This window comes from Rosa rugosa, chromosome 4 (assembly GCF_958449725.1).
Source record: "Rosa rugosa chromosome 4, drRosRugo1.1, whole genome shotgun sequence".
Taxonomy (NCBI): domain Eukaryota; kingdom Viridiplantae; phylum Streptophyta; class Magnoliopsida; order Rosales; family Rosaceae; genus Rosa; species Rosa rugosa.
This window is the reverse complement of record NC_084823.1, coordinates 42,112,274-42,136,543: the sequence shown is the minus strand read 5'-3', so window position 1 is coordinate 42,136,543 and position 24,270 is coordinate 42,112,274. Positions and strand designations below refer to the sequence as shown.

General features: G+C 37.9%; 4 protein-coding genes across 6 annotated transcripts; 2 read left to right on the top strand and 2 right to left on the bottom strand.

Moving 5' to 3' along the window:
- Positions 1-4,382: 4,382 nt before the first annotated feature.
- On the top strand, positions 4,383-5,144 carry LOC133706861 (probable calcium-binding protein CML13). Its single transcript, XM_062132411.1, has one exon. The coding sequence runs from the start codon at positions 4,494-4,496 to the stop codon at positions 4,935-4,937; it is 444 nt and encodes a 147-aa protein (XP_061988395.1). The 5' UTR covers positions 4,383-4,493; the 3' UTR covers positions 4,938-5,144.
- A 1,708-nt stretch (positions 5,145-6,852) lies between these two features.
- Positions 6,853-12,924, bottom strand: LOC133745284 (uncharacterized). 2 transcript variants are annotated; one of them, XM_062173341.1, is made up of 8 exons: positions 12,693-12,923; positions 12,205-12,330; positions 11,172-11,270; positions 10,318-10,460; positions 9,273-9,381; positions 8,273-8,380; positions 7,479-7,619; positions 6,853-7,356 (listed from the first exon to the last, which is right to left on the bottom strand). In XM_062173341.1, the coding sequence occupies exons 1-8, from the start codon at positions 12,762-12,764 to the stop codon at positions 6,919-6,921; spliced, it is 1,236 nt and encodes a 411-aa protein (XP_062029325.1). In that variant the 5' UTR covers positions 12,765-12,923; the 3' UTR covers positions 6,853-6,918. The 2 variants fall into 2 exon arrangements, with proteins under 2 accessions (XP_062029325.1, XP_062029326.1); XM_062173342.1 differs by lacking the exon at positions 8,273-8,380 and having other exon boundaries at positions 12,693-12,924.
- A 1,157-nt stretch (positions 12,925-14,081) lies between these two features.
- Positions 14,082-17,153, top strand: LOC133745285 (uncharacterized). Of its 2 annotated transcripts, none has more exons than XM_062173344.1 (2): positions 14,082-15,711; positions 16,065-17,153. In XM_062173344.1, the coding sequence occupies exon 1, from the start codon at positions 14,265-14,267 to the stop codon at positions 15,366-15,368; it is 1,104 nt and encodes a 367-aa protein (XP_062029328.1). In that variant the 5' UTR covers positions 14,082-14,264; the 3' UTR covers positions 15,369-15,711; positions 16,065-17,153. The 2 variants fall into 2 exon arrangements, with proteins under 2 accessions (XP_062029328.1, XP_062029327.1); XM_062173343.1 differs by having other exon boundaries at positions 16,058-17,153.
- Positions 17,154-19,383: 2,230 nt separating this feature from the next.
- Positions 19,384-21,268, bottom strand: LOC133745283 (UDP-glucuronate 4-epimerase 3-like). Its single transcript, XM_062173340.1, has one exon. The coding sequence runs from the start codon at positions 21,062-21,064 to the stop codon at positions 19,754-19,756; it is 1,311 nt and encodes a 436-aa protein (XP_062029324.1). The 5' UTR covers positions 21,065-21,268; the 3' UTR covers positions 19,384-19,753.
- Positions 21,269-24,270: the final 3,002 nt, after the last annotated feature.

Here is a 24,270-nt window from a genome sequence, read left to right as displayed (position 1 = left end):
TTTATGTAATTTATAAATGCATTTAAACTATTTAATCTTCATTTAAAAAATAATATAAAGCACTGATGCAGACATATTTCTATAATGGCTAGCCAAAATGACTTTTTAACTACTTTAACTAAAATTTGACTTAAAAATAGCTAGTAATATTGCTAAAGATGTTCTTAGGAGTCTGATGCAACTGCAAAAATAGTTTTCTAGCTAAACATGCTCTTCAAAATAGCTAAGAAACCAAAATAAAGAGTCTGCTAAACATGCTCTAATAACCACACATAAGACTAAACCGTGGATCTCTTGCTAAACAAACTTTTTCAAATCGTCTACGACAGCCAGTAAATCTTGAAAAGTGGCGATCATGGCTGTAATGAGTAAAGTATAAGGCAGTTGCTTTCTTTAGTGTGTTTAGACTCACTCACTGACCCCATCATCATGCTAACGTAATATTATATGTCACAAAAATTTAACAATGCATGTACTCATGCTTTCCCGCGTTATATGCAAACAGAGAACTAATTTTAAGTTAACCCAGATTTCAAACATAGAATAATCATTGTTCCTTCGTCATTTAGGATTTTAGGGTTTCGTTATTCTTTGTTCTTTTGGCGACTTGAAATTAAAATGAGAAAGCTAGTTACAGATATTCTCTTCCAGTTTAAGAAGTACTGTGCTAATTGCCTCACAAGTCAATAGGGCGAGACCTAACTCTATCTTACAACATGATTCTGCACATGGCCTATAGCCTTGTTGGAATAGACTAATCTCTATCTCAGTGCCTCCTACACGTTTCGAATGAAGAATTCAAAACCCAGATTGGGGAAAACGAAATGAAGAAGAAATTAAGTGGGGATTGAATTGAAATGAAATAATAATGCTGTCAATATATAGCCAAAAACTTGCTCTCATGCAGCATCATACAAGTACAACTAGGTAAGTAAGGAGGTATTTTTATATAACTTGTTTTTACGGTTGGGGACAAATAAAACACTTTCCTAAACCTTGGATTCCCTTTTCCTCTACTCTTTAATCATAGATAGAAATTTAGCGCATCAAAATCTTGATTTTAAAAATACCATCTACGTACCTACAGAAATTATAAACTAAAAGAATTCTCTTCTTTTTGTTCTTTGTTAGTACAAAGAACCGACAATGATATCTGAATCTTCATCCACATATGGATCAGTAAGTTGTGTCATTACATTCACAGTACCTCGTCATTGAAACAATAAACAGAGAGGAATAGGATTCAGAGTTTGAATGTATGGTTTTTCGGGGCAGTGAACAGGAAGAGAAGGAAGGCAGAAACATTATGGCTTAGGTTGGAAGGTTGGAGAGGCAATATGTCTAAACTTGTGGATATGCAATGTCCAGCAATGTAAAGGCAGGAAGATATATATATAGCTATTCAGAATCCCTAGCTAGCTAAGTAAATGGAAGAGATAAGGGCATGGTTGCACGCGGCTGCCCCCATTGCAAGGGTGGTCCAATAAACCATATGATTGAGCTGTGAATACCAGAAACCGATAAAATCAAAAATTGTTTAGCTGTGTTGTCATTAATGTCATTGTATTTTGTACTAAAATCGACTAGCACCATTAAGGGTATTGTACGTAAGTAATTGTACGTAGGATTTAACTCGTCTACGTACGGTCTATCTTAAGAGTCTATCATATTGTATCCCCGCAAGTGTTTATGTATGTGGATGAAGTATGTAGTTGACTCGTAGAAATCAACAAGTAAGAAATACTTGAGTATGACTGAATAAAAGCATCCATTTTTCTAGAACTTGTAATGTAAGTTGAGAAGTGGGATCACTCTCTAGTCCAGGTTGCTTTCCTTCTTCATATACAAATTACCAGTGCAATAATCACGGCTCCAATCCTCCTATGAAGTCTTAGAAATCTAGGATTTCAATGGCTTGTAGAATATTTTGCTTCAATTATCTGTTGCTTCCTGATATAATCCACTTGACCCGTCAGAGCTTGTTCTTGGAAAATAGTACTGTCCCGCTAACATTCAATCAATACCTTCTGCATGCTTGAAAGTTTTCCGGTGACCACCTAGAATTGACTGACTTCAATGTATAGTCTTCTTAAATGCTCATTTGAATTGTCATTTTTCCCCGGTCAAGATTTGACTTGGCTAGCCCGCAGCCCCACACATATATATATGACTCATCACTTCCAGTATCCAATAAGTGAGAAACAAAGAAAAAGATGAAAGAAAAACGAGCGGATGACATCCCCAAGAAGCTGCAGAGGTGTTTCTCAGAGAGAGCTCGTTCGACATGAAGGTATTTTATTTACACCGTGGGCATGCCTCACCACCATCATAAGTGACTATCGAATACAAGACTTCTCTTGCACAACATTCACAAGCTCACTCAAGAGATTTGCTTGACACCTTACCATCTCGACACTTTTCAAGGATGAAAAAAAAAAAATAGTAACAACATTTCTATCAGGGTCGATCTTGGTGTAGCATTTTAAGTTTAAAGTAGATCATTATGTTCAATTATTCAATGATGAACAAAGAATGAAGGAATAAATCATTTATGCTTGGTAAGAAAATAAAAAATAATGATCCAAAGTGACAGTACTCGAGTAGCCACTGCCAGGTTGCTAAAGTACTTATTGGATCTGATCTTTAGAGAGATCGATATGTGCCGAAGTTTTCATCTTTCTTGTTACCCTCCTTTTCAATATTGTGCTTTAACCTTTTAACACCCACTTAGAATTGTCTCTTATAAATTATATGAGGCAGATAGCCGGTGACCGTTGTTGGAAAGAAAATACTCAAAATAGTGCATGTCCATTTTGAATTTTGATTGAAGTTTATATACTCAAAACTTGTCCGCAATTTGCGATATGATCAATTGAGATAAATAGAAAAGCATGGGGGCAGTGGGCCCACATCAGAAAAACAATTTCTATGAGAATGACAGGGATCTAATTTTTAACCAAGTCAAATGTTGTGTGATGATCTATCTATATTTTACAGTTTGCAAGTTCATATTGAATTGATAGATCATACATAAATATACGTCACATCACTTATATTTAATAGGTTAAGGGATTTGATTAGGCATAAAGAGGAAAAGGTCCAACATGAAAGCTATTTCTCACTGTTCCTTCCTTGGGTGGAGATAGTATAGTCACTATAGTGCATCAAGAAAACCCAAGCATGAAGCATATGATTGAAAGAAACAATTGGAACTCTTGGGGCACTTGGGCCTAAACTTCAGATAATTGGGTTGGTTAGCATCTACATCCGCTCATTTCATTTTCAAAGGTCCACCACTCTTTAATTCAGGATGGAGTGGGATAGAGATTCTAAATTCAAATTTTTGATGAGTGTGGTGTGCTACACCACAACTCATCATAACATAAAAGAGTAGTTTAAAGGTTAGTTCCAATCTTAGAACTCATGGATGGTGCTAATTTATTATCTTATGGCCTTATGCTGTTAATTGTTTCCACACACAGTCTAGTAGCATTTCTCTTCCTCTTTAAAGAAAAATGGTGATTCAAATGATATATGAGTAACAATTATCATGTATTATTTAACAAAATACGATATAGAGTTTGTCGGGTTTAATCATTTATTCCTATAAGCAAGTTTTCCAGTTTAATTTCACCGTCTCGAAAACTCATTTGGTAACACTTTTATTTTTTGCTTCCTTTGTGTTTTTTCTTTTTCTCATTACCATGATGACATAGGAGAACTATGAAAATAATCATACTTAACAAATATTTCAGATGATTTGTTATGGTGAATACTTGTGGAAAAGATTGAAGGGTTAGTTGCAGTAAGATGTGACCATAGTCCTCAAGTTTTTGTAGGTAGGAGCTTCAAAATAATTGATTGACAGTATCAACATTGTTTGCTCAATTCCTTGCCGGAATTTTGCCAAAAAGAAAATAATCCTTAGCTGATTATACTATTAACTGTTCAAGATACTAATTAAGAAGTTGGCAGCTGACTTTCAAGTCATACATGTTTATTGCAAGATGAATTCTGTTGATGACGCTATTGGTATCCGATTTCACTATGCAAATAACTCGAAAGATTTCAGTGCAGATTTCTTTCAAGTATTTACTATTTAGCGTTCAACTTTGATCAAACAGGAAAGGAACTGTGCTCGAGTTTATTTAATAGTTATTTTTGTTTGTTTTCTTTTCCACACATATAAGTAAACCATGATGGTATAATCAAAAAAAAAAAAAAAAGTAAACCATGATGGTGTTAAAGTAGTTCATCGTTGGAAAACGGTGAACGACGTAATTATTCTATATGGTAATTGGCCCATCCTGGTCGAAACGACGCCGTTGGAAGCGCTCTCTCAATAATTTTCGCTTCCCTGTTCAAAATCCCAAAAAGGCTTCCTGCCATTCTCATTTTTTTTCCAGAGAGAGAGAAACTGAAACAGAGAGAGGAGAAAGAAAGAAAGAGAAACGACCCGAACCCGAAAACCCGAATCGGAAAAGCTTGGAAAAATGGGGAAGGATCTGAGCGACGATCAAGTCAACTCGATGAAGGAGGCCTTCACGCTCTTCGACACGGACAACGACGGCAAGATCGCCCCGTCGGAATTGGGGATCCTAATGCGGTCCCTGGGCGGCAACCCGACCCAGGCCCAACTCAAATCCATAGTCGCCGAGGAGAAGCTGACGGCCCCCTTCGACTTCAAACGCTTCCTGGAGCTGATGGGGAAGCACATGAAGCCGGAGCCCTTCGATCGCCAGCTCCGCGACGCCTTCAAGGTCCTCGACAAGGACGCCACCGGCTTCGTCTCCGTGTCGGAGCTCCGGCACATCCTCACCAGCATCGGCGAGAAATTGGAGCCGTCGGAGTTCGACGAGTGGATCCGGGAGGTCGATGTGGGCAAAGATGGCAAGATCAAATACGAGGACTTCATCGCCAGAATGGTCGCCAAGTGAGGATCTTTTTGACGAATCGAATCTTGGTTTAAGTGTCTCTCTGTGCTAAGTAATGTGTGCGTTTGTTTCTGAATGTTGTGGAAATGTTTAGGGTTTGTTTTCGGTTTTTTTTTTTTTTTTGGTTTGTGATGAATTGAATTGTGTATTGATGGCTTTATGGAATCTAATCTGGATTTGATGGAGTATAATTGTTGATTGCTTTTTGTTTTTGTTGGTGTTTTGGTTAAATTTGCAGATCATTTACTGGTAATGCATGTAGTTTGCATTAGGCATTAATGGTAGAGATTCGCAATGCTGGATTGATTTAATGCATGTGGAGTGTTATAGGGTAGAGAATGATGAAAGAATAAGACAGTATATTGGGTTTCTAGGATTTCATTTCTGGACTAGTGTGATTCAGTAGGCATGTTTGTTCTTTGGTTATTCTGGAGTTATTGTTCACTATGCTATTAAGTTTTTCCTTGTGAAGATGGCATTGGTTTGGATATTGGATCATCCATCTAGTAGTTGATAGACTGATGCATGTCCCTGTTTATTTCGCAAAATGGAAAGGATTCAATTACCCAATGGAAGCGAAAAGCGAACCCCGAGAGTATCGGGGGTTTCAATTTCCTTCTTTTTGGGGCATCTGCTTTCCGTGGCAGTAGGTTTCTTTTTCCCAAGTTTGCACTCACCAAACACGGGAGGAGAATCAGCCTGCAATTTCCGTTAATCAGCCTTCAATTCCTTTCCGATTCCTGCTCTTCTAATTTGTGAACCAATTGCAGGCCCTAAAAGCCTTCAATCTGGTGTTTATTGCCTGTTATGGACAGTGGAAAATATTATGTGGGTCACCGGAGGACCTGGAGTTGAGTCATGGGTAGGTCAGGTGTTAGACAGAGGTTGTAAGATCTTGAATTGAAATTTTGAAGCTTAACGTGTCGATTAAGTGCTAGGGTGTAAAATGTTGTATACTGCTTGCATTGAATGTCAATTTTAGGTATGGTGTGCTTGAACTGAAGAGGGGGATGTGATATGAGTACTACTGTTTGTGAGATTAGAGGAGGGGGAATTCAAACTTGGAAATCGGATAATAGGCTAAATGCACTTTACATACTGAGAGCATCAAGCCCCTGTTGTACATTTGAAGTTATAGTCTGAAGAAATTGTCATAGTCTGTCAAAGTCATATCTCAAAGAATTGCCTCATTTTGGTTGTTGTTGCTTTACATTTCAAAACGCCGCCCTAAGCCTGAACAAAACTACAAGAGAATGAGGTATATGGAGCTTCCTTATATGCTCATATGTGGTTCAACTTTATACATCACTCAGACAGCAAGTCTCATCCATATCTTGGAACTCTGCAGTACGTTGAATACTGTTTGAACATCGATGCACAAATATTAGAGGCTTTTAGACCATCCCAGCTCAAATGCCAGGAGATGAGTGCTGGCTGTGAATCATCTAAAGGCATGGGGCAATAAGTAGCTTTGGCCCCAAAACCCAGTTTAAAAGTTGAGAAAATAAAGAAGAGACTTTCTGCTTCTATGAAACAAATAAACAAAGAATGAAAAGATTAACCAGAGCCGCAATGGAGAGACCATGAAGCTCTCACCCGTTTGGAAATTATCAGTTAACCACGGAAACAACTCTGGCTGCACAGACTTGCGTTCTACTCATCGCCTTGGGAGGCATATCTCATTCATTTGTAGTTCAGTTCGTAGAGGGAAAGCAACAAAACAATATATTTACACCTTTCTTGCTACCCCTAATTCGACAGATAGCTTGACTTGTATGAATCTTGTGCCAATGTGCCATGATCATTTCTCTCCAAGGTATTTATTTGTAAATTTGCCCTCATACTAAAGAACAAGAGATAATGAAGAGAAAGCATTCAAAGAAATACTTGTGTAAAGGAAGAAATGCGACAGCATCAGTGAGACCAAACTTATCTTGAACAATTACACAAACAAGAAACAGCAACAATGTCAAGATGTTCCAATTTACAAGACTTGTCTAAGCTTCTGATTACAGTTCAAACTAATGTACAACGATCCCACACATAAAGAAAGCAAATGAATAGCAAACGTTTCCCATAATCGCATTACTATTTCAGGGGGTACAGTGTGTTGTTGCTTAAAGAATTCAGAAAGCAAGGAAACGACCACGTCTTCATTACTCAAGGGGCAAAACTTTGCATTGTTGACAAGCTGGTCGTCTAAGCTATGAGATTCTGAACTTTCTGGGGGTGGTGGGATCTGACTTTCTTCATTAGAACTTTCTGAATTTCCCTGATCATCCTTGGATGGATCATCCGGATCTTTTTTGTCCTGATCTTTTTTCTCATTCTCTTCACTGGAGGTCCCACCACCACTACCTCCCTTCGAGATGCCCGGAACCAAGTCAGGTCGAGCTTCCACACCAACTCGTCTTAGGTGTAGCTGTCCGTGTCAAAGACACCAGTATAAATTAGGGTAATATTGATAAATAGTTAAAGGTAACCAACAAAAAGCGAGACTTGTATAAGCACGAGACTTGTACAAACAACATGGAAATTCTTTACCTGAAGATGTAAGTTGACTTCATCTGGGCGTGAAAGAAATGGAAAATCTCCCCCCGTCTTTAATTGTGCACGCCTTGCTTCGGGGTACCTTTCACTCAGTTGATCTTTGAGTTGTTGAGGAATCGCACTGTAGTCATTTGTCTTCATTTATAGGAAGGAACAAAAAGTTTCAGCTGTCAGCTTGAACTTATAAACTTGTCAAGCAAGCTAGATAAAAGATAACCATTTAATAGTTACACCATTAATGCAAGAAAGTCACAGAAGGGATTCAGCATATAAACATGCATGCAAAGCTGAAATTGCAGCCATAAAGATTCGTATTTAACCACTGACGTGATATGCACAGCTGGTTTCTTTATGTTCATATAATCAGGATGAAGTCCAAAGATCAAATATAACGAGATTGTTGCACAGATGGTTGCAACATTTATTTAATGATTTGTTTCCATGCTAACTACTTAACTGAGCAGGCTTAGCAGCATGTTGAGATATGTATTTACCATGACAAACTTGCTATGAAAAAGTTTCTATCACAAGTAAAAAGGGCTGGAGTAGGTTTTCTGGTGAATTTGTTAAGCTACTCCCAGTATACAAAAAAGAATAAAGTAAAAAATTAAAAAAGTAGGAGGGGAAAGAATAGGAATTTATACAAAATTTTAGAATCCTAGCAAAAAGAGAACAAAATTTTGAATCAGTTGAAAATCAAAGGGATACAATACCTAAACAATCACTTTTTCTAGAAACAAGAATCGTAAATGCATTCATATGTGGCAACATAGATCCAGATAACATACATCCATTATAGTGATGAATGAGTCTGTGAGCAAAAGAGGTCCAACTTGTGCAGCATCAGCTGTTAAAGTCAACCTGGAGGCCAGGTCTTCCCTTGAGAGTGTTTCAACCTGATTTAAAATTAGTTTAGTCATAAATTAAACAGCTTAACAAAACTTCAGCTTCTATAATCTTCTTTGTGCAATTAGAATAACATCCCTGATATTGACTTTCAACCACATAATCACATGTAAAACTTCTTCTTTTATTTTTTGAAAATGCATAAATTTGACCTTTCATAGCACAAAACTAAAGATATCAAACTTTAAAAAATCATCACACTCATTATACATTTTTTATGATATTTATAAGCTTTCATCAGGAGCTATCATCTATTATTAAGCAGGACAAATGGTGGATGCTGAATATTGAGATATCTTTTCAAACAAAATTTCGTAGTGAAATTCTCTTTGCAACTTTTACTTTCAACAAACATATTTCATAATGTCAATTTTAGGGTTTATTTGATTATTATATAGAGTAACACTTAAAATAATTAACAGAAACCAGGGACATAGCTGACATCAGTGTAGTTTTCTAGCTTCTTTTCATATATGTTCATATAAAATTCAATCAAATAAAATACTAAAAATTAATGAGGGCAAACTGAAAGTTATGGAATTATTTAAGGAGTTGAGTGTGATTTGGGTGCAATAAAACCACCTAATCTGCCTACAGAATGTCAAGAATTTTATCAAAAACCAAAGTGGAGCTTAAATCCAAAGCCTAGCACAAGATTGCTCAGTTCTATTGTTATCTCAGCATTTTCGCTTTGTCTATTGAATCAAGGCCAACTAAGTTAACAAAGAGAATTGCTGAGCAGACAGCCTGACACTAGAGGAAAAGCTATCTTTATAAAGAACTACGGTGAGAAAAAATGAAATTTACAGAAGAATCCAGAGCAGATTGCATTTAGGACTAATATGGACAGCCATAATGAACAAGATGAGAAAGCCTCTCTACCTGAGAAACAACAAAGTCCACTGAATCCGCAATAAATGGCTCGTGGGGGCCATCACGAATTCCTGATAAGACGTATCTTTTCAGCAAAAAAGAGGGGGTCCAACTGACGCTGCATAAGACAATACTATAATCAGGCAAGTTATATAAAGCTTCCCAGTATGATTTATTCAAAACTCAGTAAAACTATCCATTAGAGTGGGTATATAGATAGTTTCAATCAAATCAATCCCTTCAATCAATTTCCTTTTAAGGTGAAATGCAAATTAGTCCATGAAAGCAGGGAGGAGTTAAAAGGTAAAAGATCAGTAATTCCCAGTCCCCCAAGTCTCCAACACACTCTACCCTCTTCACTAAAAGAAAAGAATCTGGTTGCATTTCTACAAAAATAAAGTCCACGGTATGTTGCTAGATATGTTTATCTAAGTGGTAGTGGTACAGAGAGCCAGGTCATCATGGCTTGCACATCCAGAAAGAATGTGAGAATTGGCATGCCTAACAAGTAACAACACATTTAACAAGAAAACCGCAAATTTATTTAGTAAAATAAAATTAAAAATTTGTTTGAAGAGAATCCAATTGTATAATCAAGGAATCGTTTGTATTGAAATTGATGAATCTAACTAGAGAAGATAGTGCCAGGAAAGTTTTTACTGTTCCTAAAATAGAAAACTAACCTTAAATCCAAAACCACAGGATCATTTCATATTCAATTTTGAAGAATTATGACTAGAAAATGAACTTCTAAATGCCAAACCACACTTCGAGCACCACTACAACCCTTGCCAGGTCATCCCAGGGTCTGATGACTAATAAAGAACCGGAGTACGGAACACTAAATCATAAACATAAAGCTTAACGTTCAACCTATTGTGTGACCACTCATAAAAAAATTTACAAATTAATAGCAAATTTTGGATTCCTCGTAGCCTTAACAAGTTATCAGGATGTATATTGCCCTACCACCGTTCCAGTATTGGAACACAGCAAAAGTACTTATCTCCACCTATACTGATTAGTGTAAAAAGTTCAAATATGAAACACATACATGGGAGCCCATGGCATTGCTGCAGAGAAGTCGCGTGTGTCCAGAAAGGTATTTGATAGTATCAACGATCGAACCCGTCTTGGACGATGCTGAGCAAAAAGTTGAGCCAAAAAGCCCCCAAGGGATGTACCATAGAGATGTATCTGTTAGAAGTTGGAATAGGATTGATCAGTCAACCTAAGCTGAGTTAACATCAACTAATGCCACATCAAATTTCACACTTAGCTCAAGTAATGTATCAAGAATATATGCACTGTTATAAAGTAAAGTTCTTCAAGTAAACAGACTACATTGTCATGCACAGCATCTTTTAACTTTCCCCAATCACATTTCACCCATTTAGATAAGCATCCAATATACAGTGCATCACTTTTTTTCAATGGTCAATCTTACAAATTTCTCTAGTGATCTACTTCTACTTTACGAGATCAGTTGATTACAGTCAATAGTATTATCAAACATGCTTCCCATCTGATATAAATTGAAGTAATGCATTAATCTGGATAAATCATTTTGTTTAAGCTTTAAAATGTTAGTGGATGATATTTACTAAAGAATGATGTTATTTGGCCTAGAAACCAAGACATTGTTAGCTGACACCCAAAGTCATAATCTACCAACCCTCCACAAGCTACCAATCAGAGATCTCCTTAGTACTTTACAGTCTGGAATCGTTCGTATAATCCAAAAGTACTTATTGACAAGATGCGGAAGCTATTTTTGAATCAAGAAAGTCAGACATTTTCTTAGTGAAACCAAATTGAAGATATCAGTGATATCAGACAAAATTACACTGACAGGAGATGGAAAATTTGGCAGAATTTAAGTGCGCTAAAAGTAAACACAGTGCTTACATGATGAACATCAATAGCATCCAAGAACTTTTCAAATGCTTGAATCCATTCTTGATGATTCCATACACGTGGAATATCAACAGAAATGACCCTGTAACCCTGCATAATTGGACCCAAAACAAAAAAAGTTTATACGGATGTAAAGATTCATTATACGGAGCTTGAGAATGTTTACTAGCTACACCATGCATATAGACAAAGCGGTGGGGAGGGGGATTAAATACAGATAGTTTTTGTTTGTACAGGTAAAGATCAATGTTCTTATAAGGGGAAAAGCAGAGTACACAGAAAGTATAGTGAGACAGCAAAATTAAAAGGAACTAGCTACTCTAGTTGTACAAGTAACTCAGCTACACAAGGAAACAAAAGGAACTAGCTAGAATAGTCATACTTTATAATATATGGTGGAAAATAGAACAAACACACGAGCTGAATAGAAGAGACACCAAAAACAAGGCCTGAGGTTTAGCAGAAGTAATTTCATCCATAGAAGGCAACAAAGTAAGTAGTAACCAACAAGACAAATTCGAATAATACATACTGCATAGGCAAAACATATCATCAGAGAGTACCGTACACAAATTATAGGTTGGTAGATTAGGGACAGTTAATGATATATTCAACCACACTACTGTTATGATCTGATAGTGGATATATCTCAGCTGAGACATCGATTGCCAAACAACTCTAGATATATATGAGCCTGTTTGTTCTACTTTCTATTCATTTGTGGATGCAACTCCTGGGAAAAATTATGCTTCTCGTGCAATATATGCATGGATTGAACGTTTAACCCAAAACACAACTCGTACATGAAGTGATGAAACTTAATGTATACTGGCAAGGTAGCAACTAAACTGCCAAAACTAAAGCCCAATGGAAGTCAAACGTGCATTCTGGTCGATGAGTACTTGAGAACAAAACGAAAATCTAAGTGCCTCTTTTAATGAAGAAAAGAAAATCAAAGTCAAATATGCTTTGTAAAGACTTAAGTGACAGATACAATGAAGACATCATAATAGACGACGTATACCTTCATGGACAATGCCATGATCTGCTTGTAACAGACATCTGCTGTCCCTGCTGTTCCAGGAAGACATATAAGTGGAGTTACTGCTTTCGGACCAAAATCATAGTATCGCCACTGCTTTGTGCCAATCTGCAGATACACACAGTAATTCAATACAAACCAACACATCAAGTCACCACCAAAATTGAACACACCAATAATTCAATAAGCAGAAAGCTCTACAGATAAAAAAGGAGAAAACTTTCCACTTCAAAACCCCACAATTCGACAGAATTAAAACCCTTCACATCAAAAAACACAAACTTGACGCAAACCCATGTCACATAGTTCTGACAATTACAAGAAAAACATAAACTTGATTGCAGAAAGTGAGACTAAAACAGTAATAGCAAAACCCAATATGAAAATGAAGCTAAAGAGTCAACCTTTACATAAAAAATGTGGAGAAAAATGAAAAGGGTGATCGAGAAGTAGAGGTTTGAAGAACATACTGGGATCTTGTGAAGAGGGACCTGGGACTTGAAGTAGATGTAATCTCCGGGCGCCGAGTAGACGCCTTTCATTGCTAGTATCTATGTGAGCCCAAACCCAAAGCCTCCCATATCACAAAGCAAGACCCATTATTCGATTCTGATCGATCAGACTCTCTCTCTCTCTCTCTCTCTGTCTGGTTGGTTTGTTTGGTTGCTCGTCCTCGTTCTCGTTGTTGTTTCGAATTTCTTAGAATTTAATTTGGGGATTTGACCTGTAGGAGGCTGAAAGATGGAGGACACGTGGCTGGACCCCACTGGTGACAGTCCAATCCAGTGGTTCGATGATCTTCAACTGCTCGTCAGAGTTATGATGGTAGGCTGAGGCTGGAATTATTGATTGTTTGGTGCGTCCAATTGTATTGCTAGCTTCTCCCTCAATGTTTATAAGAGAGATATTTGAAATGATTGAGTTTGTAATTAAATAAGTAAAAAGATATTGAATTTGCTTAATTTTTGTTTGTTTATTATAGAGATGAATGGTTTGGACTTTGGACTATGTCATATGAATGATGTGGAAGGAAATAATACAGTAACGATGACTGAATATGATGTTACTAACCTCTTGACATGCCCTCGTCATTTAGCTTTTTATTTTTAAAAATTTATGAAAAATAGTTTTATCCTCTCTTGATAAAAATGTTTTTCTTCGACATATTAATAAATTATGGGAATAACATGAAGCTTAAAAATTTAACAATTCAAATGAGAATTTGCTTAATTATATAAGATTTTAAAAATTAAAATAAGAGTCATTATCTATGTTATTTTCACTATTGTCTAACGCAACCAGTAAAAAAAGAGCAGGTCCTGAATTGTCATAAATCCAAGGTCTGGAGCTTTCTACGTTGTACTACCTTGTCTTGAAAGAGGTATGAAAACTTCTTTTTCCTTTTGCATAAGATAAAGGGCTGATTATAGTAATTATACTAATTATGTTAGAAAGCCTAAGCTAACACAACTCTGAGAAAAAACATGCTCCGATCATCAAAAATAGAAGTAGTACAACATGAGTAAGAATAGGTACAACAACAGCGAAGCTGATAAAAGATCTCGGTCAGTTACTGACCATGTGAGCACCACTGTTCGAATAAATTCAGTGACTCAATTAGAAATATCATACACATGATCTACACCATAGCATAGTAATAATTAGAGACCTAACTTATCCGGCTCGAAATCACAAACTTCACTCCGGCCAAAACCACCAAAGCTAGCCAGACCAAACCAAGAGGCAAATTCCCAATCCAACAAGTGGTCATTGAAAAATTAATAAAAAGAAGGAAAAAAAAAAATTACCAGAAACTAATAAGATGGTAGGAAAAAGCCCGCTAAAAACCCAGCATCGCTGGGTAACGTCCCAATTTATTTCGGTGCTCGCTGGAGCTCTAACTTTCAAGTTCACAAAGCCTCTCATTTCCAAAAAAAAAATCACAAAGCCTCTATATTCCTTTTATTTTCCCAATTATCTGTTACTGGGTTCTTGATTCTTTCTGCAAGTTCATTGCAAATCAAAGTGGGCAACCTGTAGCGATGGTTATACATCTCAAATTTCGCAACTTTTCCTTCCCAATTCAATCGAAAAGGTCAGAAACCCTAAACCCTTTTACGCTATTCATCAGACATTGTCATTTTCAATCGAACCCACCTTTCAATTCTCCATCTCCGGCACCACCCAAAACTTCCCAAACCAGCGTTGCAATTTTCTGGGATTTAGAAACCAAACCCCCAAAATCCGTCACGCCGTTCGAGGCCGCCGGCAGGCTCAAGACGGCGGCTTCGTCGTTCGGGCTCGTCAGGCATATGATCGCATACGCCAACCGCCACGCGTTTAATTGTGTTCCTCAAGTTGTGGGGAAGATAAGGAAAGAGAGGGATAGGGAAGTGATTAGGGATGAGCCCAACATTTGTAGGGTATGTGGGAGGAGGTTTTATACTAAAGAGAAGCTTATGAATCATTTTAAGCTGCATGAGAGGGAACACATGAAGAGGTTGAGTCAAATCGAGTCGGCGAGAGGGAGTAGGAGGGTGAAATTGGTGGGGAAGTATTCAATGAAGATGGAGAAGTATAAGAATGCAGTTAGGGATGTGATGATACCAAAGGAAGGGAATAGTTTGGTTAGTGAGCTGAAGCGGGCGGGGTTTTGGGTTCGGAGTTTGGCTGATAAGCCACAGGCTGGATTTGTTGCATTGAGAAATGACATTTTGGAGATGATGGATCAGAGGAGGTTTGAGTGTTTGGTGCTTGTTTCGGATGATTCGGATTTTGTGGATGTTGTGATGGAGGCGAGGAGGAGGTGTGTGAAGACAGTTGCTGTGGGGGATTTAGGTGATGGGACTCTGAAGAGGGCTGCGGATTCAGGGTTTTCTTGGAGGGAGATTTTGTTGGGGAAGGCTAAGAAGGAGGCAGTGGCGGTTGTGGGGAAGTGGAAAGACCGTGATATATTGAAGAGATTGGAGTGGAAATACAAGCCAGATGAGGATAGGAGGGTGCATAGCTTGGATGGTGGAGTTGATGGTGAGAGTGAGGATGAGGAAATTGGAAGTATTGTTAATGGTATGAATGACAATTGTTTGCGGAGCGATGATACCGGCAAATGGTGGGAGCTTGACTCTGATGCTGATGCCATTTCATAACTTGGATGGCGAAGTTGATGGTGAGAGTATGGATGAGGAAATTGGAAGTATTGTTCGTGGGATGAATGACAATTGTTTGCGGAATGATGATACTGGTAAATGGTGGGAGCTTGACTCTGATGCTGATGCCATTTCATAACCTGGATGGTGAAGTTGATGGTGAGAGTATGGATGAGGAAATTGGAAGTATTGTTGGTGGGATGAACTACAATTGTGTGCGGAATGATGATACCGGCAAATGGTGGGAGCTTGACTTCTATGCTGATGCCATTTCCTAACAATTGTGTCAATGACTGTTTCTGGTTGATGGTGATTATGTTACTGAGATTGAGATTGTGCTTTGGTAAGGCTGACTTATATATTCTTGGATAGTTCATGTTCTATTTTTGACAGTAAATAGCTGGCCTGGATTATAAATTCTGCAAGCAAATGGTAAAAAGTATTCAGCTCATTTCTGCTGTTATTCCATGCAACATATCAATGATAACTTGGACAAAGGATTATAAATCATGCCTTAAAAATACATTTAGATAAAATATCATGTAAATCTGATTGAATGAGGAAAATGAGGGCTCCTCTTCTCATTTGGAGAGTCATGCAATTTATTTTTGTGCCAGTGTTCTTTGTTCATTGTTCTTGAACAAATAAATTTTGAGATGATTCTAAATGGAAAAAATCTTTTTAACCAGTGACCAGCTTGCAAGTAGAAGGATAGTATCATTGAGGGTCACCCAGGTATTGGAAGTGTATTGATCCAATTGATATGGACCACGGTCTAAGGCTGGCTTAGAGGGAGGACCGGTAAGTTATGTTGAGCATGTGGAAGAAGAAATTAGAAATGAAAGCCATAAAAAGATCCCTGTGAAAAGTCTTGCTCTGTACAGTGAACCACTTCCAGAAGGCGTGCGATTGAAGTACACTTCTTACTTCAGATCAGATACCATGGAGCGAATGTGTGCTATTTCCCTACTTTCTGTATAGTATAGCACAGCCAGAAGGTGCAAGCAAATTTGCATCATGGCATTGGATGCTAAGATAAGCTATTTATGGTGCATGGTGCTTCACTGCATTGTATCATTGGAGAACTTCAAACTCATATTCAGAGGCTGTATGGATCTGATTTTCTTGGTCGTATTGGTAGAAGGTTTTGGCATTCATACTTCATAGTGTTGATTTCTGTTAGCTTGTAGCAGTGATAGAGGATTGAGAGATTCTGAGTACGAGAGTTGCAGGAAAAAGGAGATAGAGTTCGCAAATTTTTGCAGGGCTATACTTCTGAACTTTCTGTTTATAAGGTATTTGACAGAGTGGAGAAGGAGATGTGGAAGTTGTCTTCTGTTGTTTCTTAGAAATTGGTAGTTCATATCAAGGGATAGAAGGAGCATTTGATTTGAGTGTTTGAATTTCATTGCTTCCACCAGACGTACATCCGCTGTGCCATCAATCCATCCATCTTGAAGAGTGACTGGTCATTGTTTTGTAAATGTCCTTTGCTGCCTAAAACTGGGAGTTGACTTTGAGGAGAAGATGAAAGACTCGGAATATGCCCCAAATGACATGTTTGTTTCCAGTACATCATATCCTTTCTTAGAAACAAATGGTGTACTATATTTTGACATGTTCATCAATCTACTTAGCTTTTTCCAGAACGGTTTTCCATTTTTGTCTCAGTTGATTGATTTGAATCCATTGTATTTATTGATGCACATTGCAACCTTCTGTACAGGACTTGTTTGCTAACATTCCCATTTCCTTTCCGTGTCTGATAAGGCAAGCGTTGCAAAATGATTCTTACTCAAAATAAATAGAGGGAAAATTAGATCTTTCTGTTTGTCTTTCGCTTGAAGGGGGATCAACACTTGCTGCCAAATTTCAGAATGAAATTGTCATCTAGAAACGTGAATGGAAATAAGTGTATTGGAAACAATTTTTCTTTCTTCTTTCTCGGAGTTTTGCCAACGATATCAAACACTATTGAATTTTGCTTTCCGATTCCCCAGAAGAAAGCAAGATAGAGAATGTGCTTTGCCATCGTAATTGTTACTTGCACTCCAGTTACACTTTTGATGGTAGATTTTTCTGTACTGCACAATCTCTGAGCATCGGCAGGATTCAAATCTAGGTGTGGGGATTCCACACCTGGAGGCTCTACCAACTCGATCATCTGCGGTGGTTACAATTTTATATTCTTATCTAACCAATTAAATGCCAACCCGTCCGTTAAACAAATTATTACAGGATTTTCTGTATTATCATCAATTAACACAAACTTGTTATTAAACAGCTCACAAATCATATTGTATTTATCACACTATCTTGGCCACGAAGTAAAATGTGCATCTCTGCCTATCTGGGCAACATTTCTGGCGGTTAAACAAATGATTACAGGATTTTCTGCATTATAATTAATTAACACAAACTTGTTATTACACAGCTCACAAATCATATTATAATTATTACACGATCTTGGCCACGAAGTAAAATGTGCATCTCTGCGTAGCTGGCAACATTTCTGGAGCTGTGTTGAATATAGAAAGGGAGGCATTTATTTACCAAAAAAAAAAGCCTCATTTGCATATTAATCCATTTTACATACATAGCCATGAGCATAAGTTTCCAGATAGTGTTTAGAGACTCATGCAGCCTTTCTCAACTTCACTGTCTGATAGTCAGATTAGCAGCCAAGAGCATAAACTCAGCTAACTCAGAAAAATTATTATGTACAATCTCTTTCATCAAGTGCTAGGTGAGGGATTTATGAGATAGACACATCACACACGGTTATTAAACCCGGTGATGCAAACAATTTCTAGGGTTAGTTATCTGCAACTTCAAAGAACAGCATATAGGATAAATGAAGGTTGTTCCTGGTAAAGTATCAGGTATTTGAAAGAAACCTAGTCATTCTGGAATTACAGTCAATCAATTAAACCTTTCAGAAGCCACAGACAAACATTAGTTTACAGATTCTGGTGTACCATGCAGGCATAAGAAAAGAACAACATGAATGAGCTCCAAATGTGCAAAAAAGGTGCGATATTGTCCAAGTAAAACTGTAAAAGTGAGCAGCATCAATGCAACAGATAAACAATATGCTGACCAATCCATGAGAATGATAGATGTCCAATACATTTTCTTACTATGAAAGTCTGTGGCACATACGATAATCTATCTTAAATCTTCCAAGATCATATTAGAAGTATGCCACTTTGATAAAATCAAACTTACTTAGAGAAAGATGGCATACATAGTTTAGTTGTTAGTCATGCCTCTCCTCTACATAAGAGGTTCCTAATTCAAACCCCTCCTTCCCAAAATTATAATAAAGAAAAAATTACGTGAAAAAATGAAGAAAAGAGGAAAGCAGAAATCTGTAGACATCAAATAACATCATCTGGTTGAAAACTTGAAAAAAAAGACTGCCTATACTTCTGAAACAATACTTATAAGCTTCACAATTTCTAGTAAACTATGATCAGGATTTAGGAATTCAAGTGGCAGGAGCATCATACAGATAACTAAACAATAGAAGGAAAAAAATCCTAGGGGCTAGGGCACAATGAAATGCATTCTACAAGAGTGAAACAAAACTGCACCCAAACTGCTAAAACAGACACAAAGCCAATACCGCTATGAAGTAGCAAAACAAGCTGTGCCAGAGAGAAATCCTAACCATTTTTCTATAGACTAGCGACATTACAACATGAATGACACCAAAGGGCCCAGGACAGAAAACCACATTTGCATGAGCTCTAGCATTAGCCAAAGAATCAAAAGTACATCCATGCCAAAGGTAAATATAACGTCATTGTAAAACTCCAAGTACAGCAATTTCATTAGTATGTAGTTATGTACATATAAAGGCAGTATGCATCATTACGTGCAAGAACACAACAGTAGCAATTGAAAATCATTATTTCCAAAGCATAACCACAACACATGGTGAAATAACCAACTCCAAAGAGAAGTACTGGAGGTGAATTACATAAGTCGAGAACTAATATAAACATCTCAATTATCCAATGCACAATGTCATTTTATTGGAATTATTTAAAAATGAAAATTAAGTCCACCAATCAGCAAATTCCTTTGTTCTATGAGTCAAGTGCTGTACAGCAAACACTAAAAATGAACATCCTAAAGGAAAAAGGAAGCAGCATGTGGAAAAACATTTGAGATGCCTCCAGTATTTGTTCTTGGTACAACTCAAGTGTGCCTGCAGCGGAAAGCCCTCAACCGACAAACCAAAATATCCATCTTCTGTATCACTCACTATTGTGACAACTCGAGTGTGCCAAGTGTGCAAAACGGTTGGAGACAAATATAAAATCAATGATAACAACAATTACAGTGACTCAAAAGCACTACATGATGAGACAGAAATATCACCAGGCACTAATCCTCTTCTTAGACCCATGATAATAATTGAGGTACCACTTCACAAACTTCTTCAGCCCCGTCTGCAAATCTGTGCTAGGCTTGTACCTGAGCTCCTTGTGTGCTAAGCTTATATTGGCATGCGTAAACATCACATCCCCATTCCTCGGCATTGGCAACACCTTCTTTTTCGCCTTAACCTTCAAATGCTTCTCCAAAATGCTCACAAGGTTACTCACCGGCACAGGCGACGTGTTCCCCAAATTGAACACCCTCAACTGTGCAGGACCCTTCTTCTTCCCACCACTCCCTGTACTCTTCTTTGCTGTATCCAACGACGCCACACAACCCTTCACAATATCATCAATGTAGGTAAAATCTCTGGCCACAGAGCCATGACCAGGAGCTTCAAAGATCGTAATCGGCTTCCCTTTCAAAATATCCTTAGTAAAAAAGAAGTAAGCCATGTCAGGCCTCCCCCACGGCCCGTAAACGGTGAAAAACCTCAACCCGGTAATCGAAAGCCCGTAAATGTGGTTATAAGTATGAGCGATCTCCTCTCCAGCCTTCTTTGTAGCAGCATAAAGACTCGCCGGCTGGTCAGTCCTGTCCTTCTCCGAAAACGGCACCTTCGAATTGAGCCCATAAACCGAACTCGACGAGGCCCAGACAATCGCCGGCTGCGGATTCACCGATTTACACACTTCTAGAAGATTCACAAACCCAGCAATGTTGCTGTGAACATACGACCCCGGGTTCTGCATTGCGTACCGAACCCCGGCCTGAGCCGCCAGGTGCATTACGTGAGTAAACGGCACGACGTCGAACAGCTTCCTCAGCAACGACGCGTCGTTTATGTCCCCTTCCACGACGAAGACGCCGTTCCTTTCCAGAAGCTTCTGGCGATCGCGCTTCAGGCGAGGGTCGTAGTAGTGGTTGAAGTTATCGATTCCCAAGACGCCGTCGCCGCGGCGCTTCAGGGCCATGGAGACGTGGGTCCCGACGAAGCCGGCGGCGCCGGTGACGAGGACGGTGAGCCCATGGGCCGAGGTCTTGGCGGAGCGGGTGACCCGTTTCTCCCAATCGGGGCCGCCCCAGGAGTCGTTGAGGGACCGCCGGGAGGGGAGAGACGGCGACGGCGAGGAGAGGACGTAGTAGAAGAGAATGAAGACGAGGAAGAAGGAGGACCAGAGGGTGAGCTTGGAGAGCGACGCGTGGAACCTGAGGCGGTGAATGTAGGGCTGGGATTTCTCGAGCTTGAACTTGCCGGGCGTGGAGGGTATGTCATCAAGGTGTGAAATTGGCTTCAGCTGTGACATTGATGAATCCCCCAATACGCAAAACCCTAACTTTTTCCAGGTTTTTGAATTTAGGGTTTGGGTGAATTGGGGGAAATGAGAGGTTTTTTGGTTCTGGGTTTGAAGGGGAGAATGGGAATTGAAGGTGGCTGCAGAGGGAGGAGGGTTTTATAAAGGGTGTGGGTTGGCTAGTGGGAAAGAGAGTTCTGGAAATCTGGCACGGAAATTTGCCAAATAAAGAAGAAGAAAGGAGGAGGATATGCCGGGTATTCTGCAGATTGGTTCGGTGCGTTTTGGACTTTTTGACCTGCCTTTTGACCCCATCACTCATCTAGATAAAGTGTCTTTTTCATTTTTTTTTTCTTTGGTTCTTCTTTGTTATGAGCTCATCATGAATTGTTGAATGCTTTTCTTTGGAGATAAATCTTGCAAAGTATAAGAAAATTTTGAAAAAATATTACAAATTTAATGAGGTGTGATATTGTTACTATCCCTAGTTTAATTCAAATTTTGTATCTTTATGACCCGAATCGCACAACATCACAATAATTTTTCTCACAAATTATGTTGATTGAAATTTTTTTTTTTTTTTTCACCAAAAAAAAAAAGAAAATAAATTATTTTGTTTTTAATTATTAGCTTAAAACTAAAAAGATTAGCAAAATAGGAATATCCTCTTCCAGATTCTCTCGTTATAAGATCAAAACCATGTTTAACATGTTAGGAGACTAAGTCATAATTCAGTGCATGCATGATGTTCAGCCACTTCATAATATGAGTTGGAGGCAAATCGCAAAAACAAGAAAAACTTCTCCAACTCATGTAAACACCGGCATAATGTACCCACCTCCGTCTAGCAAAAATTTTTGTTTCAAATATGTTTAATTACTTACTCATTTTACTACTTGAATTTTGTTAAATTGGTTATTACAGCTTCACACATATTTAACTAGTTTTTACGGGGGCAAAAAGTTTTTTTTTTGATAGTGTTCTCACCATATTTAGAAATAATGTTGATAATAATTGCTCTTATCTTAATCCGTAATTAATTCTTCGTTAGCATTTGTATGAAAATTACATGATCACTTGGTGAAATCATGGCTGGAGTTCTAGCAATAAATGGTAATTTTGTTTAGACCTAACTATTTATTGTAGAGTTTACCTAATAAAATTAAATTATATTGATAATTATGAGTGAAAGTTGTCACCAAAGTCAAGCTCTAAATTGATGTCTGCCATTTAATTTAGTTTTGAAAACGTGTGCACCGGCCATTAATAGTAGTACGCACTCTCTTAAGCATGAATGGGATGAGAAAACTTGGAAAGAAGGCAAGCCAAGTCTTATAAACACAATTGAGATGTCTTGTTTTGTAATTTAAGTTAGGTTGTCATGTTTTGTAATTTAATTGATGAATCACACTGAAGAAGAACAAGAGCTCACCTAATTCACTTTACTGCAAAAAAACCCATCATGAAGATTATAGTTGAAGACATGTGCAATCACTCAAACAGTTAGTTCTCTACAATATGATCGATCTCTACAACATCACGAACACTTTCATTTTAAAATCTTGAAATCTAGCTCGTTCATATCAATCTGAGTTGATGTAATGGAAGTGAAGTCTTACATATTACGACATTTATTTTATAGCTAGTTTGGCTGTGAAGTAAAATATTTAACGAAATTATAGATCTAAATTGCTTGTTAATATGTTTTAACTTTTAAGTGTTGCTATATATATTGTACGTTGAGTTATAAGATTGTCTATTATTTCATAACTAATTATTTTACACACAATCCTAAATTCGTAAAGGTCAATTTTTAAATTGCTAACAAACGTTATTTCAATCATACATACGGAAGCTCAGTACCATTTGGTTTAGTGGCATAGTCTCCCATTTGAAAGTGGGAGGTTGTGAGTTCGACTCACAAAAAATTAATTGTAGCATTTGAGTTGTTTATCTGATAAAAAAAAAAAAAAATCATACCTACGGAAAAAGTTCAAAAATTTAGTATAGGACCAAGTATCGATTTGATGAATTACCTATTGAGTGACGAGAAACATATATAAATAATTGAGATCGGATTCTAAAATAGCAGTACCAAAATCTGGTAAAGATAGAAAAAAGGTAGCACTATAAATTTTAAAGCTGTAATACAAGTCATGCATGAACCAACAGTGGCATTTAGCTTTGTCTTTTGCTTTTGTAAAGTCACATTCACATCTTGTGGGAAATTACTCAATACTATGATTACTCACATGTTCATATTCACCGCCAATCTTGTGAACTTTCTTTTCTTTTCCATTACTTTTCACCTCTGGGAAGTTTAATCTAAATCACCTAATTCCTGTTATCATTAATCTTTTTAGAGATATGAATATTCATTAATATTCACACGATTTTATAAAGTCACTGCTAGGATATTATATACACCAGAGCTTAAGCTCCCAAAGGACTATAAACGATGTTTTTGCATTTTCGGCCTGACCGGGAAACAATCTCTAGCAAATAATACTCATTCTTAAACTGCCTTGCACATTTAAGAAAATAACTACTAGCCTAAACTAACTAAACCTTGACCGAAATGAAGTTACATAATCCAATCAATCAACTAAGACCACAATTGGTATACTTTCGTAATGGCCACTGGACTAAACTTGCTACACATGTAACATTACAAAGATCAAGGTATAACAAAAAACACACAAAAGTGCCTAGCAACACCGAAGGCTACTGAACCCACCAACAAAGGTGAAGTCTTATTGTAAAAAAAACCTAACTACAAACTCTTAACAAACCCTAGCCCAACATGACCTGGCCCAAATATGCCCAAAACCAGAGTCCAACCGCATACCATGACAGATATGCGTCGCTGCAATCCAGCCATTAGCCGTTCGTCGCCCACCCAACACCCCGAAGCCTGAGAAGGCTTCAATGCCACCGCCGCCAACGAAACATCCTGGCCTAGCCTCCACTCCGCTAGTGTAGCGCCACCATCAGAGAAGCCCACCATTGACCTGGATCCAGAAAGGGCGACCTGATTGACTAACTATTATGAGAAGAAGGGATGATATTCATATGGTTTCGGAGTTGTTGTCCAAAACTGGAGCTTGCATGGGATACAGGGTTGGTATAGGACTGTTTTGATATTGAGGATGCTGCACTTGTTCTTTCAATACCTCTCAATTTCTCAATAGGAGGCATGTGGATGACATGATGATTTG

Bases quoted from the DNA above. Each gene is read 5' to 3' on its own strand.
- LOC133706861 (XM_062132411.1), top strand. From the start codon at position 4,494: ATGGGGAAGGATCTGAGCGACGATCAAGTCAACTCGATGAAGGAGGCC.
- LOC133745283 (XM_062173340.1), bottom strand. From the start codon at position 21,064: ATGTCACAGCTGAAGCCAATTTCACACCTTGATGACATACCCTCCACG.
- LOC133745285 (XM_062173344.1), top strand. From the start codon at position 14,265: ATGGTTATACATCTCAAATTTCGCAACTTTTCCTTCCCAATTCAATCG.
- LOC133745284 (XM_062173341.1), bottom strand. From the start codon at position 12,764: ATGAAAGGCGTCTACTCGGCGCCCGGAGATTACATCTACTTCAAGTCC. The intron at 10,461-11,171 runs GTAAGCACTGTG...AACTTCTAACAG, and splicing joins ATGCTATTGATGTTCATCAT to ATACATCTCTATGGTACATC. The intron at 7,620-8,272 runs GTATGTTATCTG...CTATAAATGAAG, and splicing joins CATTCATCACTATAATGGAT to ACAAATGACTACAGTGCGAT.